Here is a 25,047-nt window from a genome sequence, read left to right on the forward strand (position 1 = left end):
ACAGCAGCCTGTGCCTGTACAGACCAATAATACCAGTATTACATTTTGATAATTAATATGCACTCCACAACCCTAAACCGCAAGATGGTGACTTTAAACTTTCATCTAAAATAACCCCTGCTTCACTGTAAACTTAAAATCTAACCCGAAATTAGACGTGTGTGGTGAGGATGAGCCAAAATGACCTTAGCTTTAATGTCTTAATGTCAAACTGGTACAAAAGCTATTGGGGATTTATTAACCAGAGACAGAGTCTTGAAGCTAATACATGCTGAGCATGCATGATTGGTTGGGTGGTGTCTACAAACAACAGAATTCAATTGCAAACACAGGGAAATGGGTCCAGATGAATGTTTCACCCATGTAGCCTATGTTGCTTAGTCTTGACTTTTGGTTAACTCAACACAAGTTATCATTCATTAGACAATAAGTACTGACATTATGTTAAACCTCTCTGGTAGCTATAGAAATTGACATTAAATGTCCCCTTAATCTACTTAAGTCACATTTATAATGAGATAGAATAGATTATGCTTTTCATAGGAAATTAAATCTCACCTCAAATGCAAAACAGATTTTTCTTGAACCACAAAAGGCTTTTTTTGTCAGTTCTTGGCAAAAATCTGAGCGTGACGAATTAAGAAAAAAACCTGAAAAAATGAGTGGAGAAACAGGAGGCAGTGGCCCCATCCATAGGGCTTGAGGGTCACTGAATAGTCTGTACTGGAATAGCGCTCCATCTGTCCAGTACATGGCCAGTGACTTGTAGAATTGATGCCAAGGTGTAATGAAGCTGCTCTGGTGGTTCGTGGTGGCCCACGACATTTAATGTTGGTTTTTCCTTGAATTTCTCACCTGTCCATACTTTACTGTTTGTACAAATGACTTGCACTGACACATGTGAAGCAAACTGCTATTTTAAAACACCATGGACAGATAAACTACATTTTCTTCCATCTGTGAGGAGTTCTTCACACTGTGAGTCAGTGGTTTGCATCCACAAAAAAGGGATCTATTTGATTTTATGACTTTCCCAGTAAGAACACGCTACAGAGCCCAAACCTGCCTAGAATTAGAATGTAATGTAAAATTGAAACACAGCTCGTGGGTCAAGGCCGTCTGTATGTAGGCACCCTCCAAACAGAGAGATTAAGGAAAAGTGAAGTGTAAATGAGTACAGTGAAACCTCCATGAATATCTAATCCCAGTAAAGACTTTGCTGATTTGTTTTAATAGAAGATGAACCAGACAGCAGATCGGTGCCAGAACAACTGCACTGTCAGGGAATTTGTGGAGCAGTGGACTTTATGGAAGATCCTGGGAAAAGAGCCAAAGTACAGAGTGTGTGATGACAAACCAATCCTGTGAACAATTTACTGTTCAGATGGGTCAACCACATGGTTTTGAAAGACTTGTCAAATTCTGATGCTGGTATTTCTGTTGTGTTTTTCGTGAACAGAACACATATACAACAAACATACAATATTACCACATAATCTTCTCTGTATCTAACTTGTTTTTCTCTCTCTTTACCAGGAATTTATTCCCAGCAAACTTGGTGGCTGCTGCTTTCCGTTCTGTGAGTGCCAGCACCTCACTTCACCACACCGCAGAGTGCTCACTTTTTCATTAGTTCCTCTTTTTATCACTACTCTCTGTCTCTTAATCCGTACCACCTGTGTCTTGTGTGGATTGTTCATCAGAATTTATGTCACCAAACCACGCGGATGCCACTCTATGTTCATTTACTGGCTGTACCGCTGAGAGCCTAACAATGCCTCTAAATGAGGAGATGCTCAGAATAGAGACCGGCTGCACTCCGCTCTGTTCGCTCAAATGCCTCTTTTCCTTGTCCCTCACCAGCCGTTACCATGGCAAGACCATTCCATTCCAGCCAGCCTAGCAACCCACCTCGCCTCACTGCTTTTGAACATGGCCCGCTCTAACTTCCTAGAACTATGATCGTGTCCGTTAAGGCTAAAATAAGAACCAGGAAAGTTCAATATTTGGGGACGTGGGGATACAAAATGGCTATGCACACATGCAAAAGATAGGACACACATACTCATGTGCACACACACTTAAACACACACATAATTGAGCCAATTGCCCTAAACTTGCCTAAAACCAAGCCAGTGAATAATAACCCACAAACAAGTTAATGACTTCTCACAGGGAGAGTAAATGGAGTTTCAAAGTGCAGTCAGGTCATAGAGTTCAATATCCCACCCCCCACAACCAAACCTATACAGTGGTAGAGACCCTATGGAATGGGTCCAAGTGTGGATTAAACCAAGAAAGCAGAGGAGAGGGGAGATTTACGCAAAATGACAAGCAGCTAGATGCTTAAGCAGACATTTAAACAAATGAAGTGTGAGATTTAGATTACAGTGAAGACTGTCTTGTTAGTTTTCTGACTGTAGTCACATATTGTAGGTCCTCTGTTTGTCCAAGAATGTTTTAATATCAAGAGTCTATAGCCTCATTTAAAGTCCATACAGGTCTGTCTATAGGGATGTTTAAAGAAAGACAAAGAGTGAGAGACCAACTCTGTGCACATGCTGCATTCCTTAGAGGGAGTTGCTTCTTCTGGTGAGTTCCTTCACCATGAGTTTAAATGTCGCAGGGAGAAGTTTTTTTTCGAAGTTTTACATTAAAAATCCAACGCTTTCCTGTTTTTTACCCAAATATAATCTATAGGTGTGAAGACCCTGTTGGTCACACAGATCCAACCATTGTCACATAGTCTTACCTAATAACTATCACATCTATCATGTCCTCACTTCTAATTAGCTCATCCTTGACTGAAACTGGATTTGGACAGTACTGTCTAAGTTTATGTCTTTGTCTGCATCCTTACTTATTAAGACCTTGGTTGCCCCAGCAACAGACAGGAGAAGTGTCTCCAGATGTCCACTATCACTCATAGTTTGGGGCTAAACTATAGACTATTGTAAAACACTGTGAAGGTCTTTATGACCTGAACTATTAGAAGTGTGTAAGAGGCCTAGGGAGTATTAAAGCACTCTAGAAGTAAGAACAATCTTAAGTGTTATGTTCAAGTTTGCCTTTGATTATATGATTGGAAATAAACCAGTTTGTAGTTTGACTCTCTTTCAAAGAGTCTGTGGGTTAATAGCATATTTTAGCATAAAAACTGGAGGCACAGGTAGCCAAGCTCTGCCCTAATTAAAAAAAATGTATATCGACAAGTCAATAGTTACATCACATAACAAGGCAGTTACATGATGCAAATGTTTCTTGGTGAAAAACAGAAGTGCTAGACATTAAGAAAAAGTTACACCACATCAATGCGCTAAAACCACAAATTATCATTTTTTTACATTTCAGTTTAACTGTTTTCTTGTAGAAGTGATATTGAGTACTTCTATTTTAAAGAGAAAATAATGGTGAAATTTCCACTCAGTGGAAATCAATATTTTCAGTAGAGGCTGTAAAAAATGGATTGACCTGGAACTTGGAACCTCCTTGCTATGAGGTGACAGTGCTGTAACGGGACACAGAAATTTGCATGTTATTTGCATGTTGACAGTGTAGCATTATTTGCATGTTATTTGCATGCTGACAATAGCCACGCATTTCAGCACTAGAATGTACTACACAAAAATGCTTGAACAAACAGCATCAAACAAAATTAACTACAACAAGTTTTCCTTTCCTTTATGTTTCAGTATGCCACTGACTACAAGATGGTTGCTGTGGGCAACAACACCAATGGGACCACCCTGTATCAAAAGGTAAAAATAGGGAATCATGCACATGTAACATACGTACTACATACTACATGCACACACACACACACACACACTGTATGTTACATGTGTAAAACATTGCATCTTTGAAAGGGAAAGTGCTCTATCTGTACCAAATTAAAAACAGGTGGCTCAGTCACTGCTGAATGAGCACTATGTGAGATGGTAATGGATGACTTGTTTTAGGGAGACTGGGTTTAAGATTGATGGAGAAATGCTGACAAGTTTAGAAAAGTGCCCTTGGTCATGTGAGATGTTAAAATATTAGTTTCTTTTAATATGGTCATTATAAAGAAGACTATGCTTGTGTCCTAAACTTCTGTTTAAAAAGTGTTATTTATTTAAAGATTAAAAATGTCTCCAGGTTTCAGGTTCACTGCCAACAAATAACAGTGACTTGATGTTTGGATTCCATAAGCAATTATTTACTGTTAATACCTATATGTGTTAATAGAAGGACAACATTGTGATTTTAAGCAGATCCATCGATCATTTAAAATATGTGACTATGAGAAATGGGCGACAAAATCCACACTGCTCCTTTTAGTTGGTCTGACAGTAACGTCCCTTTCATGTTGAATATCTGAGCGGCAACATTATGAATGCCTTCAGGGAAACACTGTCCAGAAATGAATGTCATTATCCCCCCAATAGAGTCATTTTATTGCCCCTTTTTATGTGAGGCAAGTGGTAGGCTTTTCACCCTGTGTGGTCATTTGGAATGGTATACACTGCCATCAGACATGTTCAGACATTTGTGCAATATATAATTATTAATATCATCATTTATTTGAAAAACACTGAAACCTTTAAAATTCCTGATGTGTTTAAAGGTACTTTAGAAATTGTGGGTGAGTCCAGCTTTCTCTGGGCAATAACTCTGTATAAATGGTTCTGGACCTTTCCAAAATTTTTATCACTTACTTCTTGTGGGGATATTTCACAGCAGTAACTTTAAACATGAAATTATCTGCAGTGAGTAGAATTAGAGTTATGATTTGGCATCTGGTTTAGATTGCGGCTTGGGACGCATACTTCTGTCCAAACCCGACATGAGTCCGAGGGAGTAGGAACCGACCCAAACCTGACAGGCTCCCTGTTTTTATGCCAGAACCCGACCTTATGCTTACACACAGTTGTTGTTACCATGGTTACAGCTTGCCTGTTTACCCTGATTACACGTGTGCGCATCTTGTTAATGACCATCAAAAAGCATTATTTTATATAGGCTATAGGTTTATTTTAACACACACGCACATAGCCTATACAATGTCATTAGCAATAGGTGAACCAACATGACCAGTCCTGATCCCAACACAACCTGTACCCGAACCCGCTAATCTGGTTAAACAGGGTTTATTCAAATCTTGCTTTGTACAACTTTAAAACAAGCACATAAAGCCTGTCAACATCTTTTCTGTATTTGGAGTGTGATGTCCTTTCAGTCAGTCACGTGTTGGCCTTTGGACAGGTCATCTTGACCCGGCAGCTATCAGTTGGACCTGTGAGGAAGATGACGTGCTGGACTGAACAGGGAACAAACATAGCTTGCCAGAGATTTGCAGGTTACTAATGAACCTTTAAAGAATAAATAAAATGCTCCATAAAAGCATTTTTTTGCAACTTCCTTGACCTACAGGTTTTTAAATAAGTGAGAGGTTACCATATAACATTATCTAATTGTGAACATACAATAATCGTCCAGATCCAGCCTTTACCTAGTGGCCATGGTTTGCTCTCAGTCTAGGGGAACAGTTTGGGGATCTGATCTTGGCATCAGTCCATGGAATTTGTCTGTCGTGGGTCATAGTGGACAGTCCCCCTGAGTGCCAGGGGATGAAGTTGGTGGAGCTGTGGGAGAGCTCAGGACAATGGGAGAGGATTTGGGCTCAGGATTTGTCCTTGTCCTTATTCGTTATCCATCATCCAGTTCACTGAATCCTTCAACTGCCCTCAGACCTATGCACCCACACACGCACATTCTGTAGCAAGAGGTGTTGTATAAACTGTTACAGAATATATCAGTGCTATTGACAGTGACCGTGTTATTGACAAACTTACATCTCCATAATGAAAGGCAGCACATGAGCTTCCAGTTCAAGTTGGTTAATGAATATATTTCATGACTCTAAGAAACCAGGCTTGTTTGATCAGCACACAGTTTTACATCGGTACACCAGTCCCACTGGTCCACCACTTCAGTCCAGACTGAAATATTTCAGCAGCTTATAGAAGGATTGCTGTTAAATTCTGTGCAGACATTCATGATCCCCAGAGGATTATGTATGATGTCTCTATTGGATGTGTTGTCACAGACATTCATGGTTTTCAGATGATGTTCTGATGATTTTGGTGATTTTTTTTCTCAAACTTCACCCTCAGGTTGATATTTCTGGTATTTCATAGAGAAATAGTTCAGTGACTGTTGAGTGGGTTTCCATGACATTTGGTTTGGACATTCATGTTCCACTCAGGATACTTTCAGTAACTTTATATACATTACATACTCTGGTTTATGGCCAAACGCCTGCAAAACAAATGATGTTCCAATTGGCCTCAGCTGTACTTTATGTTTAACGTGTTAGTATGTTAATACACTTAAATATGACAACATGCTGCTAAGCTTACTAAACATCAGCATGTTTGCATAGTCATTGTGGGGATGTTAGCATTTAACTCAAAGCAACACTGTGTCTAAATACAGCCACACAGAGCTGCTAAACATTTATTCTTCTTTAAATTAATCCAACCTCCTTTCAAAGGATAGTAGAATTATTTCAAAAATTAATGAGTGACATCTTTCTTAATTTATAACTGGCTTCTTAGACAGCTAAACTAGGTTACCTTGTCTAAGTAGCCAGTTGTGAAAGATATTTGTGGGTGTTTTCAGTGAAATGACACCAATGGTAAATATAGTGAGTCTTACTTCCTCCTCCTTTCTGCAGTCTTTTCACTTTTGCTTAGTCTTATACAGTGTTCCTCTGCTGTGTGTTTTAGGTTCCTGTTGGTACAGAAACAGATGGCATGAACATCCTGGGTCTGGTTTTATTTGCCATGGTGTTTGGTGTGGCGCTGAGAAAGCTGGGAGATGAGGGAGAGGAACTAATTCGTTTCTTCAATGCTTTCAATGAGGCCACCATGGTGCTGGTGTCCTGGATCATGTGGTGAGTAGAGCTCACAGGTTTACAGTGGTAATGATGGTGGTATATTTGGACTGCATCAGGTGATACTTTGTGACAATACTCAATAAGTGCTCAATGCTCAGATAAAAAGAACTTTTTCCCCTCTGCATTTTGTCATGCCTTTCAGGTATATCCCTTTTGGCATCATGTTCCTGGTTGGTAGTAAGATTGTGGAGATGGAAGATGTAGTTCTTCTGGTCACTAGTCTGGGGAAATACATCTTCGCCTCAATCCTGGGCCACATTATCCACGGGGGGATCGTCCTGCCTCTCATCTACTTTGGCTTCACACGCAAGAATCCCTTCAGTTTCCTGTCAGGCCTTATCACACCCTTCACCACTGCCTTTGCCACCTGCTCCAGGTATACTGTCACATCACATGGTTCTAATGAACAGTATTGTAAGGTAAAAAGAGTTTGCATCTCAGTGATGGAAATCTATCTGAATCAAAAGTAAATGTAAATATCAGATGCTAATTTTTTTCTTTACAGATGGAAAGTTGAATTCATAAGCAGCAAAAAGTCAGAGGGTCCATCTCCCTAAAAGATTAGTAGCACTGCACAGTAGTAGTGAAGCAAATAGACAACATAAAATGAGTAGAAAGTATCACCCCTTTAAGCTTAAACTTTGGATTTACTCTTGACACCCTAACCTCTCCTCTGGCTCAACTGTCTGGCATAAAGTTCCATTTGTACACAACAGGGATCCAAATCTGGCATGCCACCATAAAATTTACTGAGCACATGCTTTGTAGAAGGTAAGCACTTTTCTGTGCATGAACTTTACTCTTGTGCCACACTGAGCACATGATATCTCATCATTTATTGAACACATTCTAATTTCTAAGGGGAGTTTAGTGACCCCTGTGACCTTTGCTGTATCACCACCTTTAAGACAAACGTAACATTTTAGCCCCAAAACTGCCAAGACTTTAAAGGCTAACTGCAGAGGATAACCTGGGCCTTGTTTCCCATACTTTTTGGTGTAAATGATTGATCTCGCAGAATCGGTGCAGCATTGAGCAAGAGCTGCGTACCCAGGCACCGCCAACAGCTGCTGCAGTGTGATCCAGCTGGGCGACTGACCACATCAAAGTGCTTGTTTTTGCCACTGACAGACTCAGTTTGTTGTTTTAAGTGTATGACAACATTACGGATAGGATTCCTACAGAAATAGACCTTTTTATTTAAGATTAAGATCCTTCTTGTTTAACCGAAACGTTGCCACCAGACTCCCTTGACGAAAACACAAATTTTACTGAGCAGAACATTGGAGTTGCTGGAATACCACCTGCTGCAATCGGTTAGCTTGTTTGTGTTATTGTGTTATTATGTAAAAGCTTTGAGGCCTTTTTCTTCCTCTAACACAAATAAACTAACTGATCTATTAACCAGCTCAGGCAATATGAACATTATATGGTTTGCAGTGATATAGGGGTAAAGGTTGAGAAGCGTGAATGTAAAAAAAATGTTTGGCACTAGTTTCAGTTGAATTGCTGATAAAGATGAAATATATTAAGTCAATGCACCATATCTCTCTCTGTCACTCACCAGCTCAGCAACTCTTCCCTCTATGATAAAGTGTGTTGAGGAGAATAACGGTGTTGACAAACGCATCAGCCGCTTCATCCTTCCCATCGGAGCCACAGTGAACATGGACGGAGCGGCCATTTTCCAGTGCATCGCTGCCGTCTTCATCGCTCAGCTCAACAATGCTGAGCTGAACGCTGGACAGATCTTCACCATCCTGTGAGTCCTTGGGATGATAAGAAGTTTCCTTCCTTTTGGTCAGCGTAACTGTTAAGTAATGAAAACAGACAACTTTCAGGAAGCCAGCTCTCTGTTACTTCCTCTATAACTGATAGGAGTCATTTTTTTTTTATTATTATTGTCATGTTTATTATGTTTATTAACATTTCTAGGGTGACAGCCACAGCCTCCAGTGTCGGTGCTGCAGGCATCCCAGCTGGCGGCATCATCACCATCGCCATCATCCTCGAGGCCATTGGCCTGCCAACCAACGATCTGTCCCTCATGCTGGCTGTTGACTGGATTGTGTGAGTAAAGCCCATGAACCCAGTGACTTAGAAAACACACACCCCTATGTCTGATCACACATGCACACACATTGCCAACATTTCAGTGAGGCAATGCTAGATCAGGGTTTCCTAACAGAGGGGAAGCAGAGGGAAACAGTCTGAAAAAAAGAAATTGCAATAAGCTCCACTGTTGTAGTTACAGGTGGTACAAAAGTATGGCTTTTGAATTTCAGCTGAGGGCCTCTGCAAGTGCTATTGTTTCTGGAACGAATACATCTGAGTTTTTGAAACAGGAAATACATTTAACTTAAAGACTATTATTGTAAATAAATGGAGGAAATAATAGGGGAATGAGAAGCATGAGCTTTGAATGAAGAAAGATGAACTGTGGTAGTAGTCCTAATGGTTTTAACAGGTGAGAGATGGTAACTCTTAAGGTCAGGACTGTGTAATATAATTTGACATGCTGTCTGACTCTTCTGTCCACTTTGCGTACAGGGATCGTACCACCACTGTGGTGAATGTGGAGGGTGATGCTCTGGGTGCTGGAATCCTCCACCACATCAACCAGCAGGAGATGAAGAAGCAGCAGGAGCACCAGCAGCAGCAGGGAGGGGAGCTTGCGGAGGTCCGGGTGGAGGCAGTGGCCAATGTCCAGGCAGAAGAGGAGACCTCGCCGCTGGTCACGCACCAAACCAAAGGCTTAGAGGCCACGCCGGAAGCTATCGAGTCTGTCCTGTGAACTCAGCCATACTCTCAGCAAGACTTTCACCTGTGAGGAAAAAGTGCCATAGTAACAGTCTGTTTAGAGCATTGACTGTCTACAATGCACTTGCTGCTGCTGTTTTGAAATTTGGTCACTTGGGCCACTGTCTCAATAGCTGGGTTTCCATCCAAATATTTCAACTCAGATCAGGATATAATGGATTTGAAAATTATTCAGTTTGAAAATATTTCCTCAACATAGAAGAAAGGTTTTTTAATTTTCAGATTTTTTGTATTTTTTTTTAATCTTGATTACAACATTTTGCGATATACAAGGATGGAAACACACATTCCCATAAATTACATAGTTTTGTTTGTCTCTTGAGGTGTTTGAGACAGGTGTGGCCATGTTTGTATGTTAGAACATCATCAAGTGCATTTCTTTGTTTTTTTTTTTTTTCTTCAGACAGCAAACACAATGACCAACATTAACAGTAGAACATTAACTATTTGCCAAAATCTGACCAGTCAAAGTGTCCAATGCTTGCAGCTTAATCACACGTTCTGGAAGCTTGTTTAGTCTCTAACAAGATAACATTCTGTCTTTAAATTAAAGTCAGGTACAAGTAGGAACTTTTGCTTCAAGGTTTAAAATAGCTGTCACAACCCAGAGAGATGTTTACAGGATGTGACCAGACTTGTGTTTGCTGACCATCAGCAGACTGTCAAACATTAACCCTTCAAATGATAAGAATAGAAGAAGAATTTGGCCTGTTTTTTTTGGCAAGCCTATTGACCCAGTCTGCCTAGCATGGTAAAGAATTTCAAGGCTGGACCATATAAAATAGTATACATGCATTCGTACCTGTGTGTGTATTGCCATTATCGATAAACCCAGTGACATCCCAGACTAATCCTGTTTATCCCTAAGTAAACAGAATGTTACAAACAAAATGGTATTTACATAGTCATGGTTCTCCAAATCTCTCTCATGGAAAAAGACCTAATAAATAGCCAAATGCAAACAGGATAAGGCACAGATATTACGTGCCTTCATTTCCATTTCATATCAGCATTTTAGAATTGGTCCATAGTTGCTTTACAAATTTGCTCCTGGAGTCTGCGTACTAATAATGGCTACACTCTGAACACCCAGCTGTTGCAGCCAGCTTTCACAGTTGCTAATGCACCAAGGGTTATCTATGTATAAAGGAAAGTAGCTATTTTATTTTGAGTTTTGTTTGTTAATTAGCCAGCTAATGCAATGTTAACATGCAATGATCAGTTAGCTGTGACTCAAACTTGTTTCTTAGCTGCTGTTTATTTGGCCAATGTGCATATCAGATGTTCAGACTATGTCATCGTTAGCTAACCTGATTATTTTTAAGTTTGGAATTGTAACAAGTTAAACAAAAAGATACTAGATTCATTTATGGTGAAAAAAAAACCCCAGCTCAGTACAGAACAGAAATTAAGCTAATCTGTTAAGTCCTGTTGAGACAGCAGAGTTGTAATCATGTAAATGCAACCTGTAATTCTTGCCCAAAAGTTGAAGACCACAAACATGGCCGCAAGATGGAGAGATATTTGAAGGCATCTTAATAAGCTAATGGGATACTGTCAAAGATATGGACATGGCCAGAATTACAATTGACTGTTAGTTTGCAAACATAATATTTTGGCATCACCAAAACACCCAGTTATTAAAGGACACACATTTGATTATGGTTGTCAGTAAAGTCAGTGGTTTAGGATGGTTTTGTTTAAGAAATCCTAGAAAATCCATAAGGAATTCACTAAAAACTCAGAGCATCATCAAATGTTTATTCACAAATACTGGACCAAGCTGAATGATGAGTTCACACCATACTATTCTCTACTGCCATTATTTGGAGAATCCATCCTTTGATTTCAAAGGGATTTTTTTCAGTGGTGTCTCAAAAGCTTGCACATATTCACCTTCAGTGGAAGTTACATTAATTTTTGAGGGGAGCTATGTCACAATCCATGATTCGTAACACTAAAACCTCCAAACTCTTTCTCTCTTACTGGCTAAATTTTAGGGCAGAAATTAGCAACATATCTTTACTCAGTCAGTGGGATACATTAATGGCTGTCATTGCTAGATCACTTTAAAGGGAACATTGGTCATTATCCTGGCTTAATTGATGGGATTTTTTAAGTGCTCCAAATAACTGACTGGTAGTTTTCTTTAATATAGGGATACAAAGTGTAAGATCAGACTTGCGCCTCCCATAGTTGATGTCCATATAATGTGGCATACGGTTGTACATGAATGAAACTGTGCCAAATTTTGAATGGTTTTGCAGAAAGTCAACCTTTAGGATACAGGACTTGACAGAACCAGAATCAGAATTTATTGCCAAGTAAGTTTGCACATGCAAGGAATTTGTCTTGTATATCGGTGCTAAAGAACACTGATAGTAAAAGAAGAGCAACTAACTGATGAGCCTGTGCTGTCCTCTAGTGGTGACAGGCATTAATGTGAAGTTCAGAAGTAAAAAAGTGAGGGTGACTGCATTCGTTTTTTAGCTGACATAGCTGAATGATATCAGTGGTAATACTTCCTATTTATTTGATTTATTATTTAACATAAATAGGGAACAACTGGTGATGAGACAGCGTCTTTACTCAGTCTTGTGATGTTATGCTGTATTTTAAAGTGAAGACCACTAAGAGGTGAAGGATCTTTATGTATGAATGTGCATTTTATTCATGTGCTGAGATGCTCATTATGACGTGGTAATGCTGCTTTAGTTTTGGATCATAGTATGTATGTTGAAACTGTCTACTTAAAATATGAAGTAAACTAGTATGTTTGATGATGATTTTTCTAAGCTAACCACTGTTCTATTAACCTGAACCGAAATAATTTAATGACTAGGTTTTATATATATACATGCACACACACACATCCATATATATATATATATATATATATATATATATATATATATATATATATGTGCATATGTGTGTGTGAATGTGATGTTAGATGATATTAATTTATTATAATTGTTTTAACTTTTTGTATTATTTGTATTCTCTCCTTTTAATCCTTTCCCTCAGTATAAATTCCCTCAGTATAAATTTTTTTATTGCTATGATTAACTTTTTTAATGAATTCCTCTGCCCCAGTGTTCCTGAGAAAACTCTTGTTAGAAATGTTCTTTCATTTCTATGTGTATTTATGTTTAGGTGTACCTTGCCTGTGCCATGTCAGTGTCTAACACATTACAGCTATCTCTTTGCTGTTGGTCCTGCTGTCTGTCAACATTAAAGGGGATACAGTAAAAATTTTCATGGAACCAAAATGAGAATACTACTGTCTCTAACTTTTATAATTATGTCATAATGTTATTCAGGATATTATACAGGAGGTCTATATGAGCTCAAGCTCTTTTTCTAATTGTATGCAGAATGAAAAAAGGACAGCTTGTCGTCCTTATAGAAGTTAAAAATGTGATTATCTAGCAAACCGAGGGAGTTTGTTGGTACCAACGAATTATTCTGTGTTTAATTAGCCTGGTGCTGAGATTTCTGACACTTCATTAGATCTCTGACGTCCATCATAAATAAATGAATGGATGTCCATAAAGCTGATTTAAACCACAGGGGAAAATACTCCCTATTAATCCAGAAATCACCTGGCAATCATCATGTTTTAACATTTTCCTCAGTATAAAAGTAATCTAGTGATAATTGTCTATATATCCATTGGTACATTGAAAAAGGCTCATCTCACGCAGCATCCTTTTGGAATGTTAACATTCCCAAAAAAATTATGAGGGAGCTGTGAAGTACCCTGGTGCAATTGTCTGAGTTTTTGGGCCCCTGTATAAAAGGTTACGTGTCAGCAGTATTTGTTAACCACCCACTATATACACTTTGTAATGTCTTTATTAGTTTCAGCATGTGGCTGCTGTTCCCTTTTCTTGATGCAGGTTTCCTGCGTTTGACAAAACTCTTCACACTTTAATTAGAATAATAATGTCGACAGATGTATCTGCACTTGATGCAGAGATGATTCCTTGTGCTCTGTGAGTTGTCTCATTTTGCTTTAAAAACACACACATCAGAGTGCTACTTTTAATTCTGAGTACGTGCTCTGAAGTCCTTTTTAAGGTTTTGAAAAGCTATTGGTACCCTCAGCGTGTTTCATTTTCTACATTTTGAGTTGATCTACAGAACAGATGCCCATGGAGGAGACAAGCTGAAGCTGTACAGTGAAGGGAAGGGGCTTGTGCTGCTCCATCGTCAGTGACACCTGTTCTCTAATGCCGAGCAAGTTCATGGAAGCTGCATTTCAGTGGTGGGCAAGTGCTCTGTACATTCTGTATACGAGGCGTCTGTATGTGAGAAACCTCCATCACACCTGTGTGTGTGTGTGATTCACCCGGCATCACACCTGTCTGCTCTGGCAGCAGAATTTCTTGGCTTGGCGAGTGACGTGTACAGGTTTAGATGCAGAAACTGCAATAGAGATACAAATGTGTCCACTAAGACTTCATGAAACACTTTCAAAATAAGATGCTGGATGCTGCTTCTTAAATCTGCCAGTAATATTTTTTGATGGATGTGTGTGCGTGTGTGTAGACACACACATATATAGATAGATAGATTCCTTGTGCGATCCGGTAAAGCTGATTCAGTTTCATGCGCAGCGGTAAAATTCCGACAGTCTTGAAGGCAGCAGGGATGATGCTGCCTTGGATCCATATTACCTTGCTAGCAGGTTGCAAGCTAACTGAATACAGGCAGTACAGTGCGGCTACACGGGGATGTCCCACCCTTTTTAATACAAGCTGAGTATTCCGAGGTTTTTAACGGCTCTACACAAGCAGGACTAACCTCCAAACTTTAGCGAAATGACGACGCGGTCGGAGAGAGAAAAAGCCCAGAAACTGAATGAACAGCATCAGGCCATTCTGTCTAAACTGCTGAGAGAAGAAGACAACAAGTACTGTGCTGACTGTGAGGCAAAAGGTAAGCCTGATAGTCTTTGCTGCAAACCCCCGTGTCACAAATGTAGTTACGAAAAGATGAAATGATGGGGGAACTTGATAGCTAACGGCTTGCTAAAGCTTACAAAATATTGCAACGTTATTCTGATGGGAGTCACTTGTGTATGACTATGCTTACATCCCTCTTAGCCTGGCTGCTCAACACCAGTGTTTCCGATTTAAATATTTTTTTCCTTTACGTGTCTTTATTTTGCACGATGCAAACATGCTAAGTTGTTGCGTGTCCGGCCAGAATTAAGTCAATATGAATGATATGAACAGTATTGAACGACATTTGTCCAAGTTGCACCAAAAACTGTTTAACTTCCGTTTAGCACTTTCAAAGTAAAATCACGATGAAGCACTTAAGTTAATTTGCACAAAGATATTAACGAAAAAAAGTGAAGCAATAGATATCAATGGCAGATTAATATTATCGACTCAAATCCTACTGATTTTATCATATATTTCTTGGAAACTCAGTGGATTTGCAGTGTTGTAAACACTTTTACTCACCCAATGCTTTTTGTCCATCTAAGTTTTTTAAACTGTAAACTTGTTGCGGACAATGTTTCATGTATTGAGGTTGAATATTGCATTGTTCTGTCTCACCTTGTATACCCTTTTGTGTTAAAAGAATCGAAAACTCGTGCCTTGCGCTTTAATTTTGAAGTCAAATGGCCTGTAATTCCGGTGGTGTGTGGTATAACTATGGCTAACTTGGCGCAGTTTTTGCTCGACACTATCGATGTCATGTCCTTGACTGGATTATTTATGAGCGGAAAACATGCGTGCCCTGTGTAGGCAACATTAAGTAAGAGGTGTACTCTGCTCTGTGAATGTACCGCACAGAAAAACTTGTCAGCATCACATAGTGCAGGTTTGCTGCAGCTGCAGCCGACACCTTACATCTGACTCACGATGCCCTCATGCAGAGCAACCGCCCCCCCCCCCCAAACTCCATTCAAAAATCTGAAAGTTTAATATTTCCTTGCAACGAAGCTAAACTACAGTTTAATCGAATAGGTTTTATAAAGCGTTAGGAACCACTGCTCAATTCGGCATACATGAAATACATCAAACAGTACTGTATTACAATATGATGTGAACTTGATGTAAAAATGTGCATGACTTTTAATAACTGCCACAATCACCCGAAGGACATCAACTTAAAACGACATATTCATGTAATAATGTTTTGCACAATTGTTGTTGTAAATTTACCACAGGATTGTGAATGTTGGCTAAACGTCTAAACCGTGTGTGATTGTCGATATGGAGCATGAAATTCCCAGACTTTTGAGTGGAGTTTGAACGGCTCTTAACGGGGCTACCTATGACTGAGATTAAATGCCGTTTGCGTCATCACCATGCCTATGCTGCCATCTGACAACTGTAATCTGTAGTACCAGACCTCCCTCAGTCAGTCAACGTGTTTTGATCATCGCCTGCTGCTGCTGCTGCTGCTGTTGCTTCAATTTAAGTAAAAATTACAGTTGTTCGCATTTTTTTTGTCATTCTCGTCTGTGATGTTAATCTAAATAGCATTTCATGATCCTAGCCTGGAGGTGGCACAGTAGTGCAGTGGTTAGCACTGTTACCTAGAAGGTTCCAGGTTGGCATAGGGATTTTCTGTGTGGAGTTTGCATGTTCTCCCTGTGCCTATGTGGGTTTCCTCCAGGTACTCCGGCTTCCTCCCACAGTCCAAAGACATGCAGGTTAATTAGTGACTCTAAGTTGCCCATAGGTGTGAATGGTTGTTTGTCTCTGTGTACAACCTGTCCAGGGTGTACCCTGCCCAATGTCAGTGACCCTCAAAGGATAAGTGGTATAGATAATGAATCCCAGCCTGGTGTTGTAATTGCCTGCAGGCACACCGTGGAAGGTGTAAACCTAAACCTATGTTACTCACAGTTTTGTTTGCAGAGCAGAGTACAGCCACCCTTTCAGACCAAAAGTCAATTTGCAATACAAACATATTATGTTCATAGTAATAATACCCTAATTTTACTTCAGCTGCCTCACAAAGTCTTTGTCCGTGGACTGAGTTTGCTCAGTTTTCATAGAGAAAGTGCCAGTCTTTTGTCTGCTACAGAATATATGGCTGCTCTGCAAATTACTTTTCCTTCTCCTTTGAGAAGACAAATCAGAAAGCATAAGGGAGAAATACCTATTATATATATTTTTTTTCTTCATAATGGCTCACCTTAATTTAGTGTTTTACAAAGCAATAGACAGGTTTCCCAGTTACAACAACTGAGGATTTGCATGCAGCATTGGGGTTAGAATGGCTTATATATGGACAATTTCACTATCAAGAAATAAAGCAGCTTGCATGAAACCTGTGAATTTACTGTTATAGGGAATTTGTATGTGACACATCATGTGTGATAGACATCTATCAGCTCTGGCAGCTAACATGACCTTTCCAAGTCAGAAACAACAGCTAGTAGCAACGGTAATGCTAAAAGAGGCTATGTTAGCTCCACATGTAGAGCACATGTAGAGAGGACTGACCTGTGTTTGTCTAAACATACACACACATTGATGATGTGCTACGTTAATGCAGAAACTCATGTTAGAGGTGACTGCAGTGTAAACAGGCAGTCCTTCAGTCCACACACAAAATCATGAGAAGAGATGTTTGACTGTTATAATATATATATATATAATATATATAAATTTTCTGGAAAGGTATAAGAATAGCAACATGACATGTTTTCCATCCAGAGCCGTCAGTCTGCTCCTCTATCAGCTGTCACTGATTCCCAAACTGAAACGCTTAACTCATGTCAAACACAGAGCCTTAGCAATATTCATTAAACAGCCTTAAATATGCAGAAACAGTGTGGGCTGTCTTACCTTAGCGCTGGCATTGATCCCTGCAGATGATAGCCAGTCAAATTTTGCATCAACAGTGACATCGGTGTTCTGTCATAGACAGAGCACACCATCACACTGAGCCAGACTACACAACACAAGAGCCACAAACTCTTAACAGCAACGCACATTAGCTTTCCTGCTGAAGCCTCCTTATTCTCTAACTTACAGACATGTATATGTCTCGTCCTGAATCTAAGCTTGCCGAAGCAGCCAAACAAACACTCAGTGGAAAGAGTACACTGCTAACATCCATTTGCAGGTTACATGACTAATTATCTGCTCAACTGCAGCACATTAAACAGCATGTAGGGGTGTAAAATGTCACTTGTGTCTGGTTAAGATGCTGGTGTGGTCCTCATGCTGCCTTCACGTCATATTGGTTAAACTGTAATTATGAGCAGCTGAGTGTCAAAAACTGTTCACCTCAGCCGGATATATCTGGATTTTCTGTCAGTTAGCCACTGTCAGTTACATCAACTACATCATAATCCCATCTATTCACTACATTTTGTAGGAGCGTATACACTCTTAATTTGTATCTGTTTTACTAGGTACCAAACTGCAATAAATTTGTAAAGTAGCTAATTTAGGCTGTTTATCTGGTGTGACTTCAAGGTTAGCACTAGGGCTAACCACCTTGGAATAATGCATGAACACTCCTAAAGTCAGAATAAGGGGTGTTTTTTTTTTCTGTTCATCCCTTTCTGCTGACATTGTATGAAAGCAGCGTTACTCTTTAATACCACTAACAACACACACTCAGCCCATGACTTGAAGGTTATAGCAGAGGTTTCTTGGTACAGGAGCTGAGCCTACATGCAGCTGTCAGTTAAACTTAGACACCGACAGCCCCTCCAGTTGGCTGAGGAGAAAAGTTGAATTTCTTGAACTATAGATAATTTTTGTTAGTTAATTCTTTGTTAATTCTTCATTTCTTTTCCCTCCCCTTCTTGGTTCTGGTTAGAGTGTCACCTTTTTTTAACACAACAAAAACATCTTGTAGAACATGTATTGATAAAACTTCCATATCAGTAAATATTATTTCTTTCAGGTTTAAAGGCTGATTTTTGCTCCTGACTGAAAGAAAAAACTGAGGCAGAAAAACAATCGTAATGATAAAATTCAATCTAATCACCTAAATCTAAAACTGTATTCCTGCAGTTTGATTGGCAGTTCATGATTCATTTCTGTGCATGCTGTCTAAGCATGGAAATTAATTATCAAACATTTCTTACCATTTTTATGGAGGATGATGATATCATTTTACATAATTTTTTTTTTATCATGCTATAAAATTACATTTATATAACATAATGAAAATTAAAATGATAATATGATATTGCTCGGCCCTAACAGTGAAATGTAGGTCTTTGCTCCTGCTTTCTAAAAGCAAAAGTCAACATAAAACATATAGCAGTGGGAAAACATACAAGACTTCATTCTGATTTACTAAAAGCTGGAGACACATCGGTCAGCTGATTCTTATTCAGACTATAAATGATCACAGCAGTTGATCAGCTGATTCACCTGTTTTTCTTTAGCGAACTGCATTAAAATTGGATCTGATTCTCCAGAGGCACTGCACCCTGCAGCCTGAGGCATGTTTACTTACTGTTAGTCATAAAGCAGCAGCAGCATCTAGCCATGCCCTATGAGTCATGTTTAGTATGTCACAGCTATTTTTATACAAAACATACATGGATTGCCTTATAAGTCCAAAGTCTGAAAGATGAAATCAGTTTTTCTTATGTTATTTAAGTTTAATACAAAAGACCTGAGCAAGTTGTTGTAAGGAAGAAGCTGATGGAAAAGTAGAGGTTAGTGTCAAATAAATAAGTATCTACACGTCTTTTAATTCTTATTGTGTTTTCCTGATTTAAGTGACAATCACTGAGTAAGTGTTCAGTGATGAAAACAGTTGACAGCATGACTGTATAAAGATTGATCTGATGTATGTTCAAGTGTTCATTTTACTTTTCCGCTTTAATGAGTTATGTTGCTACAAAAAATTGGGTGAAACGTCATAACTAACATCTGTGATTGACTTTCATTTGGTCGGTCTGGTGTAAATGACGTCACCACTGCAAGATGGCAATGCTCTTATTGGTGATTTGTGGCTTCATATTTGCACAGTGGGAGGAAGTGGAGATACATCATCGTTCTTAATATAAAGTCTTTGGATGATACTAACAGAGATCATTCTCAGCACCTCTGTGTGCTTCTGTGTATACACTTGTTTACACATACAAAACATCTGTGCAAGTAAATAAGTAAATAATAAATAAATACTAATCTTATGTATCATGTAGTTTCCACTGCTTTGGTGTTACTATTTGAGTTTACTGAAGTAGTACTGTATAAGTGCTTATGAATTATTAACTGAAAATAAATGATAAATAACTAAACCTCAGTTACAGATGCATGTGTTCTGCAGGCTCTGCTTAGGAGACTTTTTCTTTTGTCTGTCAAAGTCATTTGTGTAACATCAAGCAAGTTAGGCACAATTTTGAATTTGCATGCAGTTTCCAAGCCCAAGAACTCAGGCTTGATCATTTTTATGTCAAAACTGTGATTTGAAAGAGTGATTTTTTTTTTATTGTATTACTGCAATTTTAACTATAACTTGCATGATAATGATAATAATGATGATAATAAGTGTTTTATAGGTCTGCACACCCACATAGGTGTTTTCAGTTACTCTGCTGATTAGACCTGTAGTCAGGTTGAACCAGCTCCACCCTGCTATATGGGTTCAATGTTTGAATTAATTCAAATGGATTATGTGTCAGTTTGAGAGAGGGTCTAATAAGGCATCATCAGTGAAAACACCTGTGTGTGTGTGGACTATCGCTGTATTGGGGCTTTCACAGCCTGTAGGAGATGAAAGATTCAGTCAGTGACTGATGATTTTGTCGACTGTGTTGACAACTGTCACTTGTACATTTAATCACCTGTAGATAATTAACAACAAAAACGGTCTTGACTGTGTCTGGTTAAAATGCTCTCTGCAGCCTCTGTCTATGTAAGTTATGCTTGGCCAAATATGAGTCTTCTCCATTCTGTGTGTAACTGATGTTTGAAAAACAGGTGATGGACACATCGATTTCAGTCAGGTAGTTAACAGGTGTGTAACAGACAGGAGTGTAACAGACACCCGCCAAATACATGGTTATAAGGTCATCAATCTCTGTCTGTCCTAATAGTCTCTGTATCTTATGTAACTTAAGCGTAAACATTTATAGTTCTCTTACATAGCAATATACACACAACAGATGTCCAAAACCAACAGGTCTTTATTACCATAAGTGGCCAACTATGTAGTTGATATCAATAAATATAACATTGCTATAAATCTCATGATTGCAGGTATGTTTAAATATTATTGGCTAATGTTAAGTATACTATCCCATTAATGTAGTATCCTACTAAATGTGGACTAGATTTTTTTCCTAGTCAAGTTTGCTTCTCTGACTGACTTGTTTGAATCATGGGGAGTAACTGTTATGGGACTAGTGGGAGATCAGTTCATTATCGGTTTTTATCCAAGAAAAAATAAAGAATGTTGTTATAGTCTTGTATGTTTTGAACATGACAGTAGAAAATGTAACTTGTCAAACTTCCTGTACTGGCCAAGACCTGTCTGCAGTGTTGGAAAGCAACGTCAGTGTTAAATTTTGTTTTGGTTCTGTTTCTATCACTTCTTTTCCTCTGCTGAAGTTATCAGCTAGCCCCAGCCCATATTGTTTCGACACAAAAACGTACATAACACCTTTAAACTCTTGGCTGTTGGCCTGGTGAGTGCACATTCTGCATGCTAGTGCTAGTGCTTTTTACAAGGTCAAAAATTGCTTTTATCATTTTGATATTTTAAAAGAGACAGTCACAGTGTAAGAATAAGTAGTGTATCTCTGTTGGCCAAACAATCCTATTAGTTGCATCACATCATTTTAAGACAGGTATGTGTCATATTGTATATGTTGTTGGTCAGAATCTCCTGGGTGAACCTTTTAATCTCTACCTTACAGACTTTGAATTGAAACCTGAATGATTCAGGGCTGTGGTGCAGTCTGTCCTGTTCATCAGTGTAGAGCTGTCAGCAGTTTCACAATGTCATTAGATACATCTTAAATTGTCAGACACATTTTTTGGGCTAAAACATTTTCTATAAACACTTATTGGCTTTTCAGAATTGAACTTCTGTAAGTGGACCTGGAGTTGTTATTGTCAACTTCTGAAATTTTCTCACTTAGAGTTTGAGCATGGATGTCTCCACTGGATGCAGTTAACTGCAAATCCCACACAGGCAGTGTATTAGCTCTTATCGATTTTTGAAACAAGCATTCACTCCATGGCTGACTGACCACTCGGAATACAAGGCTCCGGTTTGATTGATCAGTTTGTTTTAGGGTTTGGCATGACCAAACATTATCTGCCCTCCATACTGCCTGCTGCAGTCAGTGTGTCTGGGTGTGGCTGCCCCACTATGACCACTGCAGTGTGGTGACTCACCTTAGTCTCTCAGCTGTAATTCCACCCTCACTCCTATCTCCTGTCTACACACACTGCCCCACATTGTGCATGTGTGTGTGTATGTGTGAGAGAAAGAGAGATGGAGTCCATATTGATTGCATTTCCATTTTCCTGTCCTCCCTGGCATCTCAGTCTGAGTCGACTTAGAGTCCAGACTATAATTTTCGCCTTTGGTTTTAACACAGTCCTTTCACCAATGCAAGTCAAATGCTACACATATGCACGCACACACACACACACACACACACACACACACACACACACACACACACAGACTGGCAGTGTGTAAGAGTTTGAGTTATGATTTGTGGCAGGGGGGTGCTCTGAGCTGGCAACATGCTCTCCTCTGTTGGCACAGCAGATCTTAGCAAACGCCTGCAGGGCACTCAGTGCTTTGACAACCTGTCCTTGGTACCTCTCTGCTGTTACGCATATAAAATACTGGCACAGGCCCACACACACACACACACACACACTCATACTAATTTGGACCCAAAAGCATACATGCACACCTGCAATTGTATGCATTTGAAAGGTGTGAAGGACAGGTTCGTTTTGCCGAGTAGAGAGTTAACACACTGAGAAGCTGTTTTTGTGTTCGACTGTCCACGTGAACCTGTGTCATTAATCTTTTAAACAAACTCTAAATTTCCTTCAGAAGGGATGAATATAGGGCTGCAACTAATGATTATTTTAATTTCTGATAAATGTGTAGCCAGAGAAGTAGAAAGAGAAGTAGCCAGTCCTCATATCTGAGAAGCTGCAGTAGAGAATTGATAGTACACTGCTTGGCCAAAAAAAAAGGTCACACACTCTAATATTTCGTTTGACCGCCTTTAGCTTTGATTATGGCAGTAGGCACTAGGCATGATGGGTGCATCATTTCATCTGCCTCTCTTCTTACCCTGATGCGCCCATCACTCTGGAACAGGGTAAATCTGGACTCATCAGACCACATGACCTTCTTCCATTGCTCCAGAGTCCAATCTTTATGCTCCCTAGCAAACTGAAGCCTTTTTTTCTGATCAGCCTCACTGATTAGTGGTTTTCTTAAGGCTACACAGCTGTTCAGTCCCAATCCCTTGAGTTCCCTTCGCATGCTCTTACTTTCACTATTAAACATAGCCCTGACTTCTACTGTTGTTTTTCTATGATTTGATTTTGCCAAACGTTTAAGTGATCGCTGATCACAATCAATCAGGATTTTTTTCTGACCACGTTTCTTCCTCGAAGACGGTGGTTCCCCACTATCCTTCCAGTTTTTAATAATGCGATTGAACCAGTTTACTTAAACCCAATTTTAGTAGTTTCTGCAATCTCCTTAGATGTTTTCTCTGCTTGATGCATGAAGCCCATATTCTCATTCATCCAGGTCATAGTTATCTATCTATCTATTGGATGAGAGGTGAAACGTCTTCCTAAACCACAACTAAGTCCAGTTGCTTTTGATTAAAACTTCCTTGAGATGCTTGATGCATGCCAATGATTTGACCCTTCTCAAACAGACTAACGTCTTTTCCACGACCACAGGGATGTATCTTTCAACATGGTTGTTTAAGAAATGAGAAGCTACTCATTGCATCAGTTGGGGTTAAATAACTTGTTGCCAGGCTGAAAGATAATGGCCCATGCAGAAATTATCCAATAGAAGGCTCTTACCTGTTTGCTTAGTTAAATCCGGGTGACAACTTTTTTTTGGCCAGACGGTGTATTTTTTGCTACGTTTAACTGATTAACTGACGTACTACTTTCCTACCCTGTTATCCTCGAGCCCATTTATTTCAGCTGAAGATGTTAATTTGTTTCATAATTGTTAAAAACAGGCTCAGTAAATTGTGAGGACTATTTGTTGATGACTGTTTTCTTCTGCAGATTAAAGCACATTTGATCATTTTTTACAGCAGCAGCATGGTGTACTGTGTGTGAGATTGAGTCAAAATAAATTACAGTGTGTATGTTCATGCTATTGAAGGAACATGTATTTTTTTTTTTTTTTTTTTTGGACAACAATGGAGCTCTACAGATACGCTATAATAGGATTTGAATACATGCTGTTAGTAGTATCAATTAATCACTTGTTTCGGGCTGGCTAAATCTACGACACTGCCCTCTTTCACCAGCAGATGGAGTCCTATCTTCACTTTATCCACTGGCCATTGTTTTTGCTGTCACCTGGTAGCAGTTGTGACATTAAATTGCCAAACATTATGAAAGATTCTAAATGTTGTGGTTTGCTGGTGCTCTTGTAGCATTTATCTCTTTCCTGTAGAGAACATAATGAAACAAACTGCTTGTCCATTATAGACTTGTTCATCCCCCCTGTGTATATCCCTCTGTCTGATTCAGTCTTTATTACCTCCGATAATGCTTTTTATGTAGTGTTGATCTGTCATGATTTATGCACTACCTGAATCATAATGGTCTAGTTTTTGTTTAAGAACAGACAGTAAGACCAGATGATGAGTTTTTATTAGGTTTTCCTCTTGTTATAATAAAGAAGAAACACTGCGCAGAGAGGAAAACATTCCTCTGTGTAGAAGCAGTCTATCCACTCCTCCTCATTACTGTTGACACTGAATAACACTAATGGACCAGCAGGGAGCAACACAGCGCTGTTTCATTTCCCCCTCAGTGTCCTGCCCGTCACTCTGATTCTCCTCTCTCCTCTGGCCTTTGCTGAAGATTTTGGCAGCTTTCAGATGATTTAGTGAGAGGACGTATTATTAATTAGGAAATGGAGGTTGTTAACCTTCTTTAAAGAAGAATATTGCTGAATTTCAGGGATGGTTAAATTTCTTGCCTGTGGCACCATTCAGCCCTTGTGCAGATAAAGGTAAAAGGGAGAAAGAATTAAACTGGTTTCACACTTCCAAACATAATTCAAAGAACATATAAAAATGATATACAGAGCTA

General features: G+C 39.2%; 2 protein-coding genes across 7 annotated transcripts in view; both read left to right on the forward strand.

Moving 5' to 3' along the window:
* Positions 1 to 1,219: 1,219 nt before the first annotated feature.
* LOC108895754 (neutral amino acid transporter A) lies at positions 1,220 to 13,032 on the forward strand. Of its 2 annotated transcripts, none has more exons than XM_018694656.2 (8): positions 1,220 to 1,431; positions 1,537 to 1,579; positions 3,693 to 3,758; positions 6,771 to 6,937; positions 7,083 to 7,316; positions 8,508 to 8,702; positions 8,876 to 9,010; positions 9,491 to 13,032. In XM_018694656.2, the coding sequence occupies exons 3-8, from the start codon at positions 3,711 to 3,713 to the stop codon at positions 9,732 to 9,734; spliced, it is 1,023 nt and encodes a 340-aa protein (XP_018550172.1). In that variant the 5' UTR covers positions 1,220 to 1,431; positions 1,537 to 1,579; positions 3,693 to 3,710; the 3' UTR covers positions 9,735 to 13,032. The 2 variants fall into 2 exon arrangements, with proteins under 2 accessions (XP_018550172.1, XP_018550173.1); XM_018694657.2 differs by having other exon boundaries at positions 1,325 to 1,341.
* Positions 13,033 to 14,408: 1,376 nt separating this feature from the next.
* The window catches only part of smap1 (small ArfGAP 1), a 93,147-nt gene continuing 82,508 nt past the window's right edge, over positions 14,409 to 25,047 (forward strand). For all 5 annotated transcript variants that reach the window (XM_051076695.1, XM_051076696.1, XM_051076697.1 and 2 more), the window contains exon 1: positions 14,409 to 14,704. In XM_051076695.1, coding sequence (XP_050932652.1) covers positions 14,587 to 14,704 — 118 coding nt within the window. In that variant the 5' untranslated portion in view covers positions 14,409 to 14,586. The remainder of the gene's footprint in view (positions 14,705 to 25,047) is intronic.

Source organism: Lates calcarifer, linkage group LG16_LG22 (genome assembly GCF_001640805.2).
Source record: "Lates calcarifer isolate ASB-BC8 linkage group LG16_LG22, TLL_Latcal_v3, whole genome shotgun sequence".
NCBI lineage: Eukaryota > Metazoa > Chordata > Actinopteri > Centropomidae > Lates > Lates calcarifer.

Coding starts and splice junctions, on each gene's coding strand:
- LOC108895754 (XM_018694656.2), top strand. CDS start 3,711: ATGGTTGCTGTGGGCAACAACACCAATGGGACCACCCTGTATCAAAAG. Junction 3,759..6,770: donor GGACCACCCTGTATCAAAAG/GTAAAAATAGGG, acceptor TGTGTGTTTTAG/GTTCCTGTTGGTACAGAAAC. Junction 9,011..9,490: donor CTGGCTGTTGACTGGATTGT/GTGAGTAAAGCC, acceptor CTTTGCGTACAG/GGATCGTACCACCACTGTGG.